Consider the following 20,572-nt stretch of genomic DNA (forward strand, 5'->3'; position numbering starts at 1 on the left):
CAAATTTGACTGCCACGTTAACAATATTAAGAAAAAAACGGCATTTGGCATTCGCGCTCTAATAAAAGCACGCGCCTTCTTTTCTCGCAAGGCTCTTTTATCACTTTACTTTGCTTTTATTCATAGTCATATTAACTATGGAATCGCTGCCTGGGGTAACACGTACAATTGCCACCTGTCATCAGTTCAGCAATTACAAAATCAAGCCATTCGTATCATTACTAGCAGTCCTCGTCAGTCAAATGCATCCATTTTGCTCCGTCAAAACCTCATTTTAACGACCGCGAACTTGTTTCAATATAATTTAACAATCTTATTTTTCAAGTTACTTAACAACCAATTGCTTTACGAATTCGTTAACCTAAATGATTTACATAACTACAATAGAACTAGGTTTGCCTTTAACAGAAATTTTTTACTGAGTCTTGTCGGTACCAACTATGGTAAACTAACATCATCTTTGGCTGGCATATCTTTATGGAATCACTTACCATCAAACATAAAATCACTCACATCATTCTATGCCTTCGAAAAATCCCTTAAAGAGTTCCTTTTGGCGCAGTGACGCAATTATGGTTCCAAATGTTTTATTTATTGTCACTATTTCTGTTATGTTTTGCTGTTCACATGCTTGCTGTTGCCTTTAGTCGTTTTGTTCATAATGCTTCTTTTTATGTATTCTCATGTCTTTTTTTGCGTCTGTTGAAATTTTGTATATGTATATTTATAGCACACCTATATTTTTACTTCATGTTCATCTCGGCCTGCCGATCATATTTCTCTCTATTTCGTTCTGTTCCTTCTTCAGATAATTTAAAGGTTCTGTTGTACGCCGATATTATTTTTATCTTTGTTAGTAGTACTGTACATTGTAATCATAATCACTTTTCTGTTATTGCACTAAAGCTCTTCGTTTCTGTTAGTGTGCATTCTATAAATTTTCTTTCTGTCCTGCCACCTATGTAATTTTTTTTCTTATAATTACCCACCGAGGGTCCCGGTTACAGTCATCGACTTTGGGACCCTCGTCTGTAAAACGAAAATGTAACCGTTTCTTTGTTTGTAATGAATAAACTTGATTTGATTTGGTTTGATTTGATAGGGGTCGCATCCTGTCTGATAAGATTGATAACTGCCGATAATGCTGGTATTTATACTGACTTTATACTGGCCTCAGCCAGTTTGATAAGATTGATAATGAAAACGGGCAGCGCGCAGATGAGAAAATTGAACAATGTGTGCACATACTACAATAACTGTAGGGACGTTTCTGACGAAATTTCTGAATTACGAAAAGATGAGATTGTTTTGTACCTGTCACTTGCTGGTGGTGGGATGTCACAACTGGTAGCAAGCTAGCATCGAATTTTGTACTTTCACTGCAGGCTCTCATAGACCGCAGCTCTTAGGCGCGCCTTCCTGCGTTCAGCCTTGGCATCCCTCGTAACAGAGTGAACGAGCGCAGCAAAGGATCAAAGAGCGAACTTCTCGTCCTAATGCAGGATTGGTAGGACACTTCTTGCACTGTTACGATTATCTGAATATTGGGAAGATTTCTCTTCCTGGGATATGAAGCTGTGGGTAAGTTGAAACCTATGTAATCGACTTGACAACATAATGGCGGCTTAAGAATTATAACTTGCACAGTGCAATGCTAATAATCTATAGAAAATATAAGATCCAGCGATAGGCCAAGTCCGCCAACTATTGTTTCAACGAAGAAAACTTGCAATTTTGAGCACCTCTTGATGTCGTGTTGGTGGGTGGCCCTAGCGCTAACTCACTCATTGCGTGTACCATTCTAGAATTGTTTTGGGGAGGTTGTCTCACATATCGTGAAACGTTGCACAAGAAAATGGCGGTGAAGATCCACTAACTAATGGAGTCCCAATGCAGTACGTGCTCCACAATTGTGGCCAGATGTACGTTTCCGATTTGCTTTTACCTTGTTTGTATGTGCATTTTATTTGTGCGCCCTAGGCGTTGTATATTGGAATGAAAATCTCCCTGACTGTACAAAAGGGTAAACGCTGCTCAAATCACAGAATGCAGGTATCTGCGCTTTATGGAAGTATGAATGGCTTGTTATCGTACGCTGTCCACCCCCTTTCTTTCGGACCGACTACACGTGAGTTGCCTGATTCTCAGCTGCTAACTCGAAGCAAAAGATAAAGCTGAACTGCGACCTGTTTGTTCATGCGTTTGATTTGACGAGAATAAATTTTATGCTTAAGCTCGGAAAGTTTTGAGTAGTGCTCCGTAGGGTAGGATGGATCTAAATGTGTATCGCATACAACGTCTGCATTTCTCACCTGACTCGGTCCTATTGTTTTCAATGCTGCCTCGTTTCGCCATGAGCTATGGCCGACTAGCTCGCCTGTGAGGCCATCCCTGGTGGCCTCACAGACGAGGAAGTCTTCTTCTCCTGGGAAGAGGAAGGACACGGCCCAGTGCATCAGTGTTCTGGGGTCTCCACGTAGGCCGCTGGCCGAAGTTGATGACGGGAAGGTAAACGGCAGAGCCGTTATGCTTCCGGTGGGGTTGTTTAGAGGCCGAAAGAGCATCGTAACCCGCGTAGCGGGTTTCGCCGGGGTATCACCTGCAGAGAGATCCACAAGAAGCACAATTTATTAATTATAGCCTCAACTCCAGAAATATTCTTTAAGAGGGGTATTGTCTACGCGGTCTCAGCCTGAAGCACTTTTTCAAATAAAACCCGTTAGAAGACAGTAGATGCTTTCTTGGCAGAAGCTCAGTGCATCAGAAAGTGCCAGGCACGGAGAAAAGTGAGCCGAACATTTCTGTAGTTTATTGCACTGGCACTAAAACAGATCACCGAAAAATTGAGAAACACTCTTTTTTTCATGCGAAAGTGCCATAAGGAATGGCAAGCACTGCTGTGCAGTTTGGAATAAAATACGTAGCTGTTCGTCCACGTTCGCTGGCGTCCGCGCTATTTCGCTGTCGTCTTGTTGGCCATTTATCCCTAATGTAAGCCTAGGCTCCAGACACCATGTATGTATGACACTGGAAGACTTGTATACAAACAAGATTTCAGAGCGAAAAATGAGCCCGCATACCTCACTTTAGAACTCGGATTCGTTCTCCAGTCTATCCAGTGGCGCTCACGCAGTTAGCCGTTAGGAACCTTTTAATCACTTACGTCAGTCTCTTGATAGCAAGAAAACCTGTAGTTCTGCAAGTTCAGAAAGAAAGTTTCCGCTTTCCCTAATCAATTTTTTCAAACACCTTTATCATGTGCCAGTCTTGTAGCCATCGTGTTCCGAATATGGCTCACTGAAAAAAATGATGCGAGGCCTTAGTAGAAATATAGAATATACTAAGCATACTTGTAAATAAAGTGTGCTTTCTACCGGAACGATACAACCCCGAATGCATTCTTTGCTCTTCTGTTGGCTCATTTTTCTTACTATTCAATATACTGGCACCAAGTGATAGCTTGCTACATAAAGGAATTTTGTCTGCCGCGCAGTATCCATCTTGGCCGCCATGCAGTGTTTTGTCGATTTAAACAGCGTGTATCTCTAGGTGATGTTCGAGGTCGCTTTGCCCTTGATCCTAACTTTTCGGTGGATTCATACTTCTTGGACACCTAATTACGCTTTTCTATATTTCGTTTTATTACCTTGCTCCATCATATAAGTGGTTTACTCTGTCCAATTCAATTCTTTAGCCGCGTTTGTCTTACCTCTAGTCGCACGTCATCTAAAAGCTCCTTGCTTCCACGCCGGCTTTATATAGTGCGTCTAGTTATTTCGCTACCATTTCGGCAATATCTATCAGGTAATTATTATACTTTTGAAATTACTGTACTGCTGTTGCTTTTTCTCCTGTGTTTGCATATTTCCCGAAGCTTAAGGTCACATGTGCAGCGGTTCGACCATCCCAGGCAGGAGTCCGTTGCTAAAGAAAAGCGGCATGGGAGAATAGGACTGGGAAAAAATTACAGGGGCGTTCCCGGCCTAAGTAGGCGTGTCCAAATAGTTCTGCCGGGAACCACATACACCATAGCTGGCTGGCCAGAATAAATTGCGGTGGCTCGTTTTTGCGGCGCCGTGTCTTCAGATTGCCGACACCGCGCGACCGAGTCCAGCCATAACAGGGTCATAGCAGGGACTCTTCCATGATGAGTGTGACAAGGTCAAACGCACACCAATTGGCGTACCGCGAATGCAGGACTTCCAGGTATTTTACATTGACATTCCGGCCCATTCGTTCATGCTGCTGCACTGCCACTTGCACGTAGACACCATCAATGACAACTACGTTTTAATGTGTTCAGCCGTAGCTGTCAGAGAGCTTCCTTGCAGAGCTCTAACTGCCACCTCTTGAGCCAAAGCTCGGCGGTGATCTGCGGTGAGCGGCAATCGACAGCTGCACCACCTCGCGCCTTCGTGTTTATCAAGCCGGCATTCTATCATGTCAGTTCTCGGAAGGTGCACCACTTGCAAGTCATTCAAGTCACGAGCGCACACATCGACTGCAATTAGCCGTACCTCGGGTTATCAGTGACTGGTACCGATCTGCAAGCTTCACGCAGTCTGCGAGTCCTAAGCTGAATGACCTTGCGCGACGACAATTCGCAAGGAAATCGCTGGGTGGAACGTAGCGCTCTTGCGTACTGTACGGTCTCCAGCTTTCCTTCCATGGACGGGGATACGGGTTTTTGTCTTACTGCCGGCGGCTTCGCGGCCTCTCTAACAGGCTTTACAGGGCGCGAAGTCTGCTCTCATCGACTCGGAGACGCCACAGGCGAAACATCTGCAGTACGTTAAATTGCCACCACGTCGAACTTGACGTGGCCACTGTCCGAGTTCTCACGGTAAGCAGCATGCCAACCGTCCATCGAATCGTTCCATTCGTTGCTCTTGTGGGTACCTGGCCTGCACAACATTTATAAGAGCAACCATGCTGTGCAGCTCTTTCAGCCTGATAGCCCATTTTACAACACAACGTAGGCAATCAGCATAAACACCATGCTCATGCAAGGTGCGTACTGCCAGGTGACCTGCTCTTGTTGCTGCAAATGGCCCTAGGCGCACGCATCTAGGACAACCGGTGCAATATCGTGACTAAACGCTACGGGGTCCCTCTGAATCTCTGTACATGCCTCGTACCTCATAGGACCCGGGGCTCGTGGCACCAGTATGCTTCTAGGAGCCCTGGACAATGGCACCTTTCGCCTGTAGTACCAATGCTGGCTCAATCATCTCACTGTAACACTGCAGCCCTGACGACTACAACCTCAATGACCTGTTCTGCATAGTAGGTAATCCACCACTGCCAGGCGCCTGACTCGCAGCTTATTTCATGGCGCTAGGCTACTACGCTGAGATAACATCCTGTCCACCAACGCAATATTTATTCCATGTTTTGGACATACCACAGCTCGTCAAAGCGCAGCCTACAATCGTCCATTTGGTACACCGCGGAGACTGCACACCAGCAAAAGGGACAAGATCGCAGTTATGTCACGTTCTCTGTCTTAGTATTCTGTCGAACTGATGATAAGCCCTGCGGTAAACCGTTACGACTTTGGCAACGGTGACAATATTCAGACCCTAAGAACAAGCGCGCTGCAGTTGGGCTGACCGCACCCATCTCGCTGGTCACCAAGAGCCGCTGCACCACAAAGCCGCGTGCTCGCATTTAACACCTCAACACAGTAAGAATGAGCTGCAAGGTGAGGTTCCAGCCACTCTCAACTTTCCATGCCCGTGCGACCACTGAGGATCGTGGGACGATGCAGTGCAGCATATCTTCAGCATCAACCACGTACTTGGCCCCTACGCATGGTACAAGAGAAGGCCCGGCCGATGCGCCTCTGTCCTTGTTATCGAGTCGCACACAATTGATAACGAAGATGGCGAACTCCTGATGGTGCTCACAAGAAGTCAACCCGACAATTCGAGCAGATGGACCGGCCCAACACACCAGGCGCCTGATTCATCAGCGTAAGCACGAAGATCCAGGCTGCGGTGTGTTATGCCCGCCGCGAACCCCTCCCCCCTTAGAGGCGACGCCCTGTGCTCGTTCTGTTCATGCAGATTAATTCACGTACAGAAGTGTCTGCCTCGACTCGGCTGTCAACGCAAACATTATGAGCACCAGGGGTCAGCTGCGCGCCTTCTAGCCTTTATCGTCGTATTTGCTTCCATCAACTTGACTTGGACAGTTTACCGAAAACATAGGGCGACGGCCACGGTCATAAAGGCTGTTTTTTTTTTTATTGCGATATCAATAAAAAAAAAAACTGGTTGGACTCTCCCGGCGCGATTCCGCCATCGGCGTGGGTGTCGCCGGCGCCGTTAGCTTCCGTATAAAGTCCAAGGTGGATAAAATCGTCGCCGCGAGCCGTATGCTGTATGCGTGAGTGAAAGCATTCGAGCCTGAGCCGATCATTGCGGCTCAGTCTCGCGCACGCCACAACGGGGAGGAAAGCGGGGAGGAAGCGGAAAGCGGGGAGGAAGCTAGCCGCCTTCCGTCGCGCGCCAGGCTTAGGGGGGAGAGTAGGTAGGGCGGGGGCGCTTTACTTCGGCTGGCCTGGGCCGGGGGGCTCTGTCTTAAAAGCCATCTGCGACGGGCACGGAATCCGAGCTGCGCTGTGTTTTCGCGGGGTACTTCGCGTTGGTGCGAGCGTTTACACGAATTTATATCCGTTCGCTCATGCTGCCGCGTTTCCTGACTCTATCGTTTTAACCGTGACTTTCGGCGTCTATGGATGGAGATGCGTTCATGTTGGCATGTGTGCGCATGGCACCGTGCTTGGTAATTTTGTTACTATGCTTAGGTTTAGAAGTGTACATGGCCAATGAAATTACTATCCTTACTTCATGTAGATGTCCAGGACGTTGCTATCGCAATCGATGCTTGATATTTCGCGCAAAGCTGCGACTTCTTTACTGCACCAAAATTTTTTTAAATTTCTGGCAGCAGAGAGCACAATTTTAGCACTAAAGGTAAATTATTAGATGAGGTTGAAATGGGTAATAGCATAAATAACACAATTGTATGAATAACTTTTTATTATTACATCACTGCTTCTTTTGCCTCTGCTAATTTTACCTAGTGCGTATGCAAGGCGCATCTACATTGCACAGCTTCGGAGGATGGCACCCGTTTCGTGATATACGCCGTCAAAATGGTGGCAAAAACACCTGATTGTGCCACTTGCGCGTTAAGACAACAATCTTTCATACATTGAACAAAAAAAATAATTGAAGCACAAATGCATAGCTCAGACAGTTTGAAATTTATTATGAAGAAGCTGCTGTAGTTCTGTGAATTGGTTCGACGTAGAAACGCCGAACTCACATTACACGAATCATAAATTTACATATGTGACCTAAATAACAAATAAAAGGCAATCCGTGTTAATATGTTATTTGCTCGAATTGCCATCTTGATTTTACTTTGCAATAGTGGCTGCCCATCGAGAAAATGAAGTTCAGTGGTTAAAATTGTGATTTCTGCCGTAGCCAATGAAAAAACTTTGTTGCGGCTAAATAACCACGGCTGCTATATGTCTGCCTTCTTCTGTGTGCCCCTGTTGCCTACATTTTCAGCAGGTAACGAGCCCCCTTCATCCAGTGTTACTATGAGCGCTCCACGCACTTGCATTGGCATTCCTGCTGAGTTGCCCTGTGCCCACCACTCCGTTGTGCCTATACCGGTGACCACGAAATGAACTGCTACCTTCAATCGGTATATATTCGCACCTTATGCTAAGCGCTGAAAAACGGCAAACCTCATGCGTTGGCTGCATGTCGTGCACCGTTATATAGAAAGGCATTAACGCTTCTGAGGGCACTGCTAATTCGCCAATTTTGTTACGCGTTTACAAGATGATGCATGCGATTAGATGCGCAAGGGAAGTGTCCACATTTTGCTTGCAAAGTGTAAACATCAAAGAGACAGAGGAATATAAGGAAGGCTGGGGCTATTTACCAGTCAAGTGGCTGGTTGACTAGGTGCGGTTGGCGAAGGGAGAAGGCGAAAAGAGAGAAGGGAGACGGAAGGTATAGAGACGTGCGCGGACAATGCTTTAGGTAAAGCCACTCGCGCAAACTAGACGTTCTGAGAAAGCACAAAAATGCCTTCACTGTCTTCTGAGCCGCTGATCGGTGGGGACGGTGCTCCAGTACTGTCTGTTCACTCAGAGGACGATCACCTAATTTCCTCAATATGTTGGACAAAATTCTCTTTGTGCTTGAAATTGAGGACCGTCGCACAATAAGTGGTCAATGTCCTCCTTGCATCCTCAAACATCACATGTAGGATTATTAGTCATTACAATTAGGGCTGAGTGGGCATTCGTGAAGGTAACGCCAAGCCACAACCGACACAGAAGAGACGCTTCGCGTCGGTGTAGTCCAGCCGGAGGTCTGAGTTGCAGTGAAGCGTTAAGCGCGTGCAGTCTTGCGAGGCTTTTATTTGCGTTATTCCGCTCTGTTAACATCGAGCGTGCTAGAATGCCAAGTTCTCTGCTGTCAGCGTCAGTCCTTGAGAGAGGAATGTGGAGCAGCGATCTTCTTGGTTTGACGTCAAAGCTGCCTTATCTGCGTGATCATGTCGCATGATATTGCAATTCCTTAGTATCTAATAAAAAGAGATATCGTGGCCTTTTTCTGTGATGGACAAGTTCAATGATGTCGCGCCGGACCTTATCGTTAGTTCCATGTCGGAAAAAAGAGAGCACACATTCCAATACCTGCGTTGAATCGCCGAAGACTGCCCATTTTCGAGGACTTTCAGCATTTATTTCATGACGCGCGGCTGGTAGCCCTAACGCCACACCCACGCAATTGTAGGCAAGGCCAAGGAAGAATGTGCTTTAAATGCGACAATCACTGTAGTAGCCTCAGAAAAGACGCTGTGCTACGAATCACTCGTGTATATTACACGCAGTAAAAGAACGTCATTTAAAAAAAAATTTAACTGACTTTCTCACAAACAAGCCACCGGCCTGCGCGGCCCACGCACCACGCTCACCGCGTATGCTAGGGACGCGCCTCAATAGGAGCTCCATTTTCGGCAGCTTGCATTAGGTGGTTCGCACCTTGCGAGGAGGTGCCACAAAATTTAAAAACCTAAATTGTAAACTGACTTATCGACAATACGCTGCGCAAATGTCACAACCCGTGAAGCGAGGCAGGATACAATGTTGGTGTTAATGATGGCGATCGCTTATTCGCATTCCCTTTGAAAGAGGCGGTAAAAATATCCACCTAGCCTGCTTGAGTTGACCAGGTACAGCCACATGCAACTGCTACACGCAATTGGTGCATGTAGGGAGCATGGGCAGAAAACAACGCAAGGGCAGTGCGAAATTCGTATGTACCAATGCTACGTCGCGAGCATGTCCAGCTTTGACAAGTTTCAAGAAGTGATGGTAATTATTACAATGATAAAACTTATTGGCATCCCCTTTGTATCGGAACTCTGACAAAAAGGTGCCTGGACAGCTTGATTTGTTCAGTTATGCCATACACGTTTTAGAGCGCAGCTCTTGGATGCCTGTTCCTGCATTGAATGTCGGCGCGCCGCGGCGGATTAAGCGAACGAACGAGCACAGCAAAATGCGAAAGAGCGAACGCGCAGCGCAGTGGTGATGAAAAACGGTGAGAGGGAAGACAGCGCGAGGAGGCAAGCGAAGGAGGAGGGTACCTTGTTAGCATGAGGAGGAAAGTGGAGCATGCCACCAGAACATTCGCCTTCGCTTATAGTGTTGGTATGGTGTTGGTATAGTGTTCGCTTATAGTGTTGATAGCCTATGTAACGGGCCACGCGTCGTGTCTTTGCCAGTCCGTACAGCGATGCCTGAATATATCTCGTCAATTATTCACTTAATTGAATAGGTAATTAATGTGGGCAGGAACATTAATCATTCGTTATTGCGGTGTGTCCATTGTTCCGGCATGTACCATGCTCAACAATTGAAACGCGATACTCGGACCGCACCGCGGTTTGATTATAGAATGTTGCAATCACCTATCGGAAATCACTGGGTTACATGTGGGGGACAATAATAAGTTTGAATTTGTCACAAAGGCCCCCTTTTAATTCGAAAGCATTATATTCCATGAGGCAGAAAAGTCGGAGTTGTCCGCAACGAGTGGAAGGAAAGGTCTCCATTGCTGTTGCCGTATGACCTGGCTACGTAAGTGCATGCAACGTGACCTTTGGAAAGAGCGAGTTTCACGCCCGACATGGGAATATTGGTTGACTCAAGGCTAACTTTCGAAGAACATGTTTCAAGCATCCTTAATGTATCCCACAGGAAGTTAGGCCTCATATGAAGGATGACTAAAAGCTAACGATCGTCAACTGCGTTAATCTCTTGTATTCTTCTTTTGTTTGCTCGAAGTTGAAGTTTAGTTTTATTGTACCGAACTATGATTTGCCCAATGTTGCAAAACATTGAGGGTGTTCGGCGACGTTTCATTCGTATCTTCTACGATCGACTTCTCGGACGCCGCGTATTTTATACCTATGAGCGTGTACTATGCATGTTTAATATTCGAACCCTAGAAATCAGGCGGAAATACCGTGATTACTTATTTTTGTACAACCTAATTCACAACCACTTCTGCCCGCGGTAACTGCCAGCTTAACGTTATGCGTGCCTCGCCCTAACCTGCGAACAATTTTTCTACGTGAATTCCTCTTGAACTTCTAATGCTATAACCCATTTTGTAACACAACAAAAATATTTTGAGGGATGAACTTGACATATTGAGTTCTACTACCATATTTTCGCGATTCTAAGCACCCCCCGATTTGTTAGGAAGAGCGTGTAGCCAAGGCCACCAAGCGCGCTTGCTCACTCTGTCATCGAGCCGGAGCCGTCGTATTCCCGAGGTGGCACGGCGTCCGCGGCTCGAGTACGCCGTACAGCCGGACTCTACGGCTGTACGGCGAAAGCTGCAGAAAGCGTCCCCATCAACCATGGCAAAGTGAATTTCGGACGCGTGGAAGCGGGTCCAAGTGGACGTTGTGGTGAAATCTTAAGTGCTCGATCCCAGCCACTTCGACGGAACGGAAGACGACCTGCTGTGGGATACCGAGAGCGACGGTTCAATCGGTGAGGCGTGCAGACAGGACACAAGACTAGAGAAGTGTACAACACGAACTCTACTCTTGTGCCCTGTCTGCACGCCTTACTTCTTTTTTGCATAATCAATCCTTACCAACTAGCTCAGCTTTCTGTCGTTCTAAGGTTCAAGCGGTGCGACGAACTCGAGTGGCAGTGATAGTAACTGAGCATCCGACACAAGCGGTGGGTTCACTGCCAGGGGAGGTGGGGAGGGTCATTCTAGATTTTTCTAATCAAAGAACTCCCCCTCCCTTTGGGCATCGCGATCGTGAAAAAAAGGAGGTGCTTAGAATCGAGTAAATACGGTATTTGCTCATTAGCTGACTTCTGTCTCTGAATAAGACATTTTTTTGTTGCCGTTTGTAGCATAGTTGTTTGAGAAATTAAGTTTTGCTTTTCAGTTTTATGTTGTTTGTGTAACACCAGTGCACCAATATTAAGTCCTAAGGCCGTTCGTGGGCACTTTAGGGAAATAAATAAATAAATAAAATTTTAATATAAAATAGATATATATGAGTTTACTGTTGTGTCAATGTTACTAGAGATGAATTTTGACTATTTTGGTCAGAAAAAAATTGTCCTTGCGTTATAAATGCTTGAGCGTTGACATGTCCCTCTCTTGCCAGCGTCTGAGCGTAGTATAATTGCTTGAAGCATAGAAACAATGTTTCATGTTAAGCGCAAGAATAATTCATATAGAACATGTAACAATATAGAATTCTTGACAAAATTACGCGATGTTAACGTCTCGTGCTCTGTATGCCAACACACCGATCAGCAGTTGGAATTAACTAGCTAGTGCCTTGAATTTGTTGCGAACCAACCGCTCTTTGCTTGTACAGTTCAGCGTAACTGTAATAGGAATGGTAATTGATCTTCCAGATTGATGAGGCATTGTGTTAGGAGAGGCTGCATGGAAAGGTTGCATGGTAGTTTCTAGCTATATTTACTCTAAGTGTCACCCTTCGCATAATGTTAAGAGAACAAGAATCTCATTGGGCTGTTGTATCTCAAGAAGTTTGAGAATAAGTTTCAAATATTTTTTAATGATCCGGGAACTACTGCTACCTTTTCGGTGTAGGTACTGGCGCCCTCTTTCAAGAATGAAGGGCACGAGCCATCAATGAATACCGGTAATGACACTTCGACGTCATGCTACCGGAGAACCTAAGTGGAGTTGAGGTTAGACACGTTTAGACATGCAATTTTCTTGCCTACTTCGTAGGCATTAAAGCATTATGTGAAATAAGAAGCTACAGTGCTTTGATTGTTTTGGATGCAACGAAGTTAAAATAGGAATGATTCGCGCTTCAATTGCGACGTAAACTCACAAAAATGCTACAGTAAAGTTACCATTAATGTTATTTTTCAGATTACGTACGTTTTATGGGTTCTGTAATTATTATGTAGCTCGTTGCGCTTCATATATTTTTTTGAGCTTGCGTTATCGGAGGACAAGTGAAGCCATCAAGCTGATCTTGGGTGTGATATAGCTGAAGTGTCATATCTCAACCGAAGAGAGTGCGAGAGACGATGCCCGTACAGGGACACTCAAGGAGAAAAATGATTTCTTCTGCAGAAATAAGTCGCCCTTCTACAATGTCAAAAACAGCCTTCTTTCCGCAAGAAAACCCTTTGATGGCAGGAAAATGGTTACAAACAGAGGACGGGAGATGCTGCTGCCTTGAAGTTCCCGCATTAGTCCGCCATACGTCTGCTAGCTACTATGAAATTATTTAGCAGCAAATTTTCACATCATCATGTACGAAGGAGATACTCAGAATGTGGCAAGTTTCTGGCATTCTCACTGGGCCAATGCCGCCAAAATGCGAGAAATTACATTGAAATATGTGACGTCACACTGACATACCGGCGTGTGTGTCTCGGCGCGAAATTCAAAAGTGAACATTTGGCATTCTTTACCTTTTCCAATAATTTTCCAATCATTGCAACTTTAGCGATGGCAGAGTTCTTGAACAATACCTTACATATTAAAGAGATTCATCATTTCGCTTTAGAGTTTCTAACGAGTTGCAGGATGTTCTCATTGAAGCGCCTTTGTCCCAATTTTACTTGCTCTGTATTGGTGGACAATGTATCGGTGGACCTTCGTAGTGATGTTTTGTTTCTTCTTGTAGGATACGACTACAAACAAAATAATGCATTTTACTTAAGCTGTGATTGACATTCTTATCGCGGTTCCTTAATGATAGTCTTTCTTTCTGGGGCCACAGAACCTAGTTTATAATACTTAACACCTAAATCCCCAAAGTTCCTTCAACATGAAGGCAAATTAGAACATTCTTTTCAAGTTGTAGAGAACCGATTTCAGCACAAAAACAATGAAACGTTTTTGAGAGAGTAGTATATTGAATATTTTAGTAATTGCTTTCCAGCTCCATGTATATCTAAAAAGCGGTTCCAGCATCTTAAAATTGCTACTGCTAGTTTTACAATGCCTTGCCGTGCCTAATCACTTGAATTTGCCAGACTAAGTCTATCAAATAGGAAGTGTTGGGCTATGTGGGGATAGGAAAAACGACGTACAAATATATTTGAATCAAAGGTAAAAATATAAGTTTTTGGTTAAGGATGTTTTTGAGAATTTTTGTTAGCGAGAATGAAGACAATTTTTTTTTGATAACTTTGCACGTTTGTGGCCGTTTATTCTAACACAAATTCGCACCTTTAAAGAAGTTGATGATATTGCAACTCTGAATATCATTTCCAAAAAAATTGTTGGATTAAACAGCTGTGTTGCCGCTTTTTGTGCATGAGGACGTAAGTTTATCATAATCCTGAGTAATGGAATTTTTTCCAAACAATGATGGAATTCATCAAATGACATCAATCTTGGAAACAATTTGGTAGCTTTAAAATAATGAAATATGTTTTATTTTGGTACGCCAGCCGGTCGCTGTCAAAAGTGGAAGGCAAATATTCTATGACCGAAAGGAATGCCTTGCCATCGTTTGGCCTAACGCAAAATTTTGGCCTTACCTACTTGACAGGCCTTTCAAAGTCGTCAGCGACCATCACGCGTTGTGTTGGCTAGTGAACTTAAAGGATCCTTAAGGATGGCTGGCGGGGTGGAGCCCCAGACTACAAGAATACGAGATCACAGTAACCTACAAGTACGCACGAAAACACTGATGCCGATTGCCTATAACGCGCCCCCATTGACCCGCCGCGGCAAGATGAAGCGGATGACGACGCCTTCCTAGGAATAATAAGCGAGGAAGATTTCGCTGAGCAGCAACGAGCAGACCAGGAGGTAAAAAACCTCATCGAGTATCTTTAAAGGCACACCGACATTGTCCCTTGGTGATTGTGGCCAGGATTGTGGTGGTTCTCCCTTCAAGACATCCTACTAGCACAGAAGAACTTCTCAGCATTGCGCGTCAACTACCTTCTTCAATTTCCCTCAGCGCTGCGTCCGGAAGTACTGCATGCCCTGCATAACGATCCGACCACTGGGCATCTCGGATTATCCAGGACGCTCTAGAGGATACTGGAAATGTATTGCTGGCCACGCCTGATCACCGACGTTGCCCGTTACGCCAAGACATGCTGAGGCTGTCAATGACGCAACAGGGCCCGCAAGATTACAGCCGATCAAGCCCCCTTACCGATCATTTCAGCAGCGTACTGACAGTCGACACTGCAACCTCCGAAGACACTACGTCGAGTACCATCCCGGCGACCGTGTTTGGGTTTGGACACCAATACGGCGACGAGGACTCGGTGAAAAATTATTGCGACGCTATTTCAGACCCTACAAGATTATCCGACGTGTTGTCAACTGGACTATTAGTTCCTGCCACACAGCATGTCGCATTCACAGCGGCGCCGCGCACGATCTGAAGTGGACCACGTGGTGTGTCTTAAGCGCTTTTATGCACGCTGAAGTACTTCCTCATTTTGTTGTTTCTTTGCTACGGGCGTTTTTGTTTATGACTTCAGTTTGTTTGCAGCATCGGGTCCATGCTTTTTAGGAGGGTGTATTGATACGTCTACTTGTTTGTCTTTATCGGGCCACCACGTTTCACCGTCTAACAAATGTTATCGCACAGTGCAGGCCGCGCCTGCCTGTATCGAATGTTTCTGGAATGTTATCGATGTTTCCATCCGCTTTCTGTGACCGAACCTTGTGTAATATCATTGCATGTGTGCGTGATGTGAACAACGTAGAACTTTGTGGAAGGCACACGGGCCTCAGCGACTACTCGGGAACATTCGACGACTGACCTATAAAAGCCGACGCGCTTGACCCGCTGATCAGATTTTCGACGATGCCGACTGATTCTGAACGGCGGCGCTGGCTAACACTCCTTTCAGGGCTCTACTAGGAAACAAATACCCAAGAAAGTGGATGGGGAAACGGCACTGCGGTTGCTCAATTTATATATGTATATATATATATATATATATATATATATTGTAGTGACAAATAGGGCCGCCAGGCAGAAGACGAAGCCGCAGAGACGGCTGTCGTTGCTCGCGCTCGCCCCGCTCGGGCGTTGCCTGTCTCTGTGCATCGCCGAGCGCATCTAAACGCGTACCATCGATTCGTGGAGCGTGCTGGTTCGATTTCTCTTCCTAGAACTCCGAACCCGGACTCTACCCCCAGCCTCCACAATGTCTACCGACTGGTCACAACAAGGTACTATCGGACCACCGATGGTCAGCTGCTCAGGAGTACTGCGACAGCGAGACCTAGTCATCTTTAACGGCACCGAGGTGCACAACGTCGAAGACGCCCGCTTGCCCGCTTGTGCACTTGCATTAGCGGGCAAAGGAACAAGAGTTCAGAATCGCCAGTCGGCCTCTAGAGTCTGTGAAGGACTACGTTTACCTAGGTTAATTAGTCACAGGGAACTCTGATCATGAGAAGGAAATTCACAGAATAAGAATGCGTTGGATCGCATACGGCAAACATGGCCAGCTCATGACTGGAAGCTTGCCATTGTCATTGAAAAGGAAGGTGTAAAATCAGTGCGTTTTACCAGTGCTGACTTATGGGGCAGAGACTTGGAGACGGACAAAGAAGCCTGAGAACAAGTTAAGGAGCGCGCAAAGAGCGATGGAACGAAGAATGCTAGGCATAACTTTGAGAGACAGAAAGAGAGTGGCTTGGATCAGAGAGGAAACGGATATAGACGATATTCTGATTGACATGAAGAAAAAAATGGAGCTGGTCAGGTCATGTAACGCGCAGGTTAGAGAACCATCGGACCATTAGGGTTATAGAGTGGGTACCAAGAGAAGTGAAACGCAATCGAGGACGACAGAAAACTAGACGGAGCGATGAAATGAGGAAATTCGCGGGCGCTAGTTGGAATCGGCTGGCGCAGGACAGGGATCATTGGACATCGCAGGGAGAGGTCTTCGTCCTGCACTGGACATAAAACAGGTTGATGATGATGGTGATGACAATGATGGTGATGATGATGTCGATTATTATTATTATTATTATGAATATGATTCATGTTTAATCGCCCCCCGAGCTGCGCTAACTTTAACAAACTGTGGGAAATTGTTAACAGTGTTCTAAGCAAACTGCGCAAACACGTTTCCTGAAGCCGTTAATCAAAATGTAGTAAACAGCTTTAACTCATATTTTGCAAACGTTGGAAATTTTTCAGGTGCCAGTATAACTAACAAAGATATAAGCTCTTTCCTACCAAGCCCATATACCTTCTTTTTGAACGACATTGAAGCAAACGAAATAAATTCTGCACTGGCTACTATACCTAGTTGTAAGGCAACATGCAGGTGTGAATTGCATAACTGTACGTATGTTAAATGAAAACAGATGTTTTGGGCCCTATATCATGCCACGTTCTCAACCACTGTATGCAAACCAACAGGTACCCAACATCGCTAAAAATATCCCGAGTTGTTCAAATATAGAAGCACCATGATCGGTCAAACGCTTCCAGTTATCGACCTATATCGGTGCTGAGTGTCATTAAAAGCCTTTCTAGAAAATTTTTGTGAATCCTAATAATAAATTTATATAGAGGTATATCATTTGATCATAGCAACATGGTTTCCGGTGGCATCAGTGAACTGCAACAGCAGTGCAATCATTAGCTCAAGTCAAACTCTGCTTTAAACGATAACAAATCTGTGGCTGTACTGTAGTCTCTCTAGATTTGGAAAAGGCTTTCGACACGGAAGACCATTCACTACTTTTGAGCAAGCTTAACCACTACAGGTTCAGAGTACATATATTCAAATTGTTTACTAGTTACTTTAATAGTAGTAATGAATCTTATCGTCACCACAACTTATACATGCAGGTGTGCGCCCGGGGTCCGTTTAGGGAAATTAGCTTTTTTATTCATATGTTTCCTGCATTCCGCGATCCATACGCTTTGTAGATGTGCTAATGTATACAGATGACACCGCTATCAATATTACAGGTGATAACATCAAGGAAATAGAGTAAAAAGTAAACTTAGATTTCGCAAGCATCTCCGATCGGTTCTCAGCAAACAAACTGTCCGTAAATATTTTGAAAACATAGTACACTATATTTATTTCCCGTTGTAACCAGGTAGACTTCCACCCTGTGCGCATTATTGCGCTTACGTACTAGAATACGTACTTTCTTTTAAGTATCTTGGCGCAGTTTGTGATAGGCAGCTCCGCTGGCAAAATCGTTTATTAGCAGGGGGTTGGGGGTGAAGATGGCTTCAGTGTGCTATAAACTGATACAGGCTCGTGATTTCTTTGTCAAGCATACATTACGGACGGTATATTTCACCTTTATTCATAGTCACCTCTCATACGGTCTGGAGTGATGGGGATGGACTTACAATAGTTACCTCGAACCAATTCGAAAGATGCAGAAACAGTCATCAAGAATCATAACGCATTCCAAACGGGATCACCCCAGCAAGCCACTATTTGACGACCTACAAATACTTATCTTCAATTGACTGCGCCTGCAAAAAACAGCGACTATTTAAACAGCATCGTGAGATATGACAGTGTTATCGGTTATCTCTGATCTGACAAAGCACACGTATGCGCAGGCTGTGACGTCATTGAGGAAAAGGGATAAAAGGCGGCTGGCTAATAAACACGGGGCTATTTGGGCTCGTGTCTACATTCGAGAGGCGTCAGTCTTTTGCTCGCATCACCGCTCGGGCAGCGGACACGGCATTGTGTCAGAAGTGGGATCGAGCCCCCCATCCTAGTTGCCGTTGCAGCGCTCACCCGGCGTTCGATCTGCGCGATGACGGTCCGCCAGCGGCAGCCCCGCCACCGGCAGCCATCCCGCCACCGACACCCTTCAACTTCGACCGGACTTCCGAATGGCCAGAATTGATTATGTCATTCGATGACTACCGCTACGCGTAGGGGCTAAACGACAGAATGGAGGAGGCCCACATGCGAACGCTGTTGTACACCATGGCCAGACAGGCCAGAAAATTTTTTCAGACATTCGCCTTAACGAAGAGGAGTCTCGAAGCTGCGAGAAAGTGAAGAAAAAGTTCGATGCCCATTTTGTGGCCACGAAGAATATAGTCTATAAAAGCGCGAATTTCCATTGCCGAAAGCAAGAACCCGGGGAAAGTGCGGAGAACTTTGTGACAGCACTGCACGAACTTGGCGATCGCTGCGAATTTGCAGAATCCCAGGATCGAATGATCCGCGACAGATTTGTGATCGGCCTCGAGGACGCACAGCTGTCGGAAGCGCTCCAGATTGATGCCACCCTTACGCTAGCGACCGCTCTGGCGAGGACCAGGCTCAAAGAAACAGTTCACCGAGAGCAAGTGGAACTCCGGGCCGTCAGCAACGAGGCAAATGCAGGCGAACTTTACATGGTCCGACGAACAACGAGGAAGCCGTCCAGCAACTCGGAGCCTGGTGCCACAGCAGAACGGCGAACGCAAGGGTGCCAGTTCCGCGGACGGTCGAGCCACCCAAGATCCCAGTGCCCTGCACGTTCAGCGCGGTGTGACCTCTGTGGAATCAAGGGACATTTCGCCTTGGTCTGTCACAAGAGAACAGAAAACAGCCAGGTGGGCGTGTCTATGCTAGAAGGCGACGGACAAAACTTTTTTGCTTGAACACTCAACGGCTAAAATGCCAGATACGCGGAAGTGTGTATCAGTTGTGTACGCGTACGTGCAAAAATTTATTCAGGAGCAGAAGTCACTGTTGCGCCGCCTAATTTTCCCGCTGCACCGCCTGCTATAGACAGGTCACAAGCGGTGTTGAGAAGCGCTTCGAATCAGCGCCTCGAAGTGAATGGTTGTTTTTCAGCAGATATTGTTTGGAAAGGCCAAACAACGCGACAAACACTGTACGTGGTAGAGTCAATGCAGTGTGTCCTATTAGGGCTCCCAGCCATTGAAGCACTTGGTATTGTCGAATTTCTTGATGTGGTTGACGATAAACAGTACGAGCACGTGTATCCACAGCTCTTCTCTGGACTGGGCATGATGTCAGGCGAATACACCATTGGCATGAAAGAGGGCGCGGTCCCCTTTGCAATTTTCGGCCCGCGTCGGGTACCCATCCCGTTAAAGAACTCAATCAAACTAGAGTTGGCCAAAATGATCAAAAGCGAAGTCATTCGTAAGGTAGATGACCCGACTACAGGGCGTGCCGGAATGGTGTTAGTAGTCAAACCAAGTGGGGAAGTTCCAATTTGTGTGGGACTAACCCAGCTGAATAAGAGCGTCCTACGCGAACGGTTTGTCTTGCCAATTGGCGAGAGCCACATACTTTTCGAAATTAGATGCAAATTCAGGAATTGACCAGGTTAAATTGGCGAAAGAAAGTCAAGAATTGACAGCATTTATCACCCCGTTTGTTAGGTACTGCTTCCAGCGACTTCCGTTCGGTATCACCTCGGCCCCGGAATATTTTCAAAAGCGAATGGCGGTAATCTTAGATGGTCTTGAAGGAGTAGTGAACCTGATGGACGACGTTCTGGTTTACGGAGCTACGAAGCGTGAACATGATGCACGGCTGCATGCAGTGCTCAAAAGTTTGGTTGCGGTGAGGTAACACTCAATCGCGCAAAATGCTCTTTTTGTGTCAGCAGAGTAGCATTTTTGGGCTACGTGGTCGATGCGTCGGGAATTACACCGGATCCCAAGAAAGTTCGAGCCATAGATGAAATGACTACGTCATCAAATGTTGCTGATGTGCGCAGGTCTTTGGGCATGACAAACTATCTGACAAGGTTTGTGAGCAACCTTGCCGGCATGTCAGCACCGCTGCGTAGTCTTCTTTTGAAGGCCGTGAGTGGCACTGGGGCATGCCCCAGCAAAAATCATTCGAGTCTGAAAGAATTGATCACCTCGGTGGAATGCGTCGCAAAATTCGACCCCAAGCTGCGCGCTACTGTGTCCGCCGATGCGTCGTCATTCGGTCTCGGCTGTGTGCTCATGCAAGTGCATTCAGATCGAGAAAGGCGGCTGGTTGCAT

The 20,572-nt window shown here is 45.9% G+C and overlaps 1 protein-coding gene across 1 annotated transcript in view; it reads right to left on the bottom strand.

Moving 5' to 3' along the window:
* LOC129383902 (uncharacterized) overlaps nucleotides 1-20,572 on the bottom strand; it is a 42,900-nt gene that overhangs the window by 17,529 nt on the left and 4,799 nt on the right. The window contains exon 2 of the mRNA XM_072284336.1: nucleotides 2,313-2,599. Within this exon, the coding sequence (XP_072140437.1) occupies nucleotides 2,313-2,564 (252 nt within the window). The 5' untranslated portion in view covers nucleotides 2,565-2,599. The remainder of the gene's footprint in view (nucleotides 1-2,312; nucleotides 2,600-20,572) is intronic.

This window comes from Dermacentor andersoni, chromosome 9 (genome assembly GCF_023375885.2).
Source record: "Dermacentor andersoni chromosome 9, qqDerAnde1_hic_scaffold, whole genome shotgun sequence".
NCBI lineage: Eukaryota > Metazoa > Arthropoda > Arachnida > Ixodida > Ixodidae > Dermacentor > Dermacentor andersoni.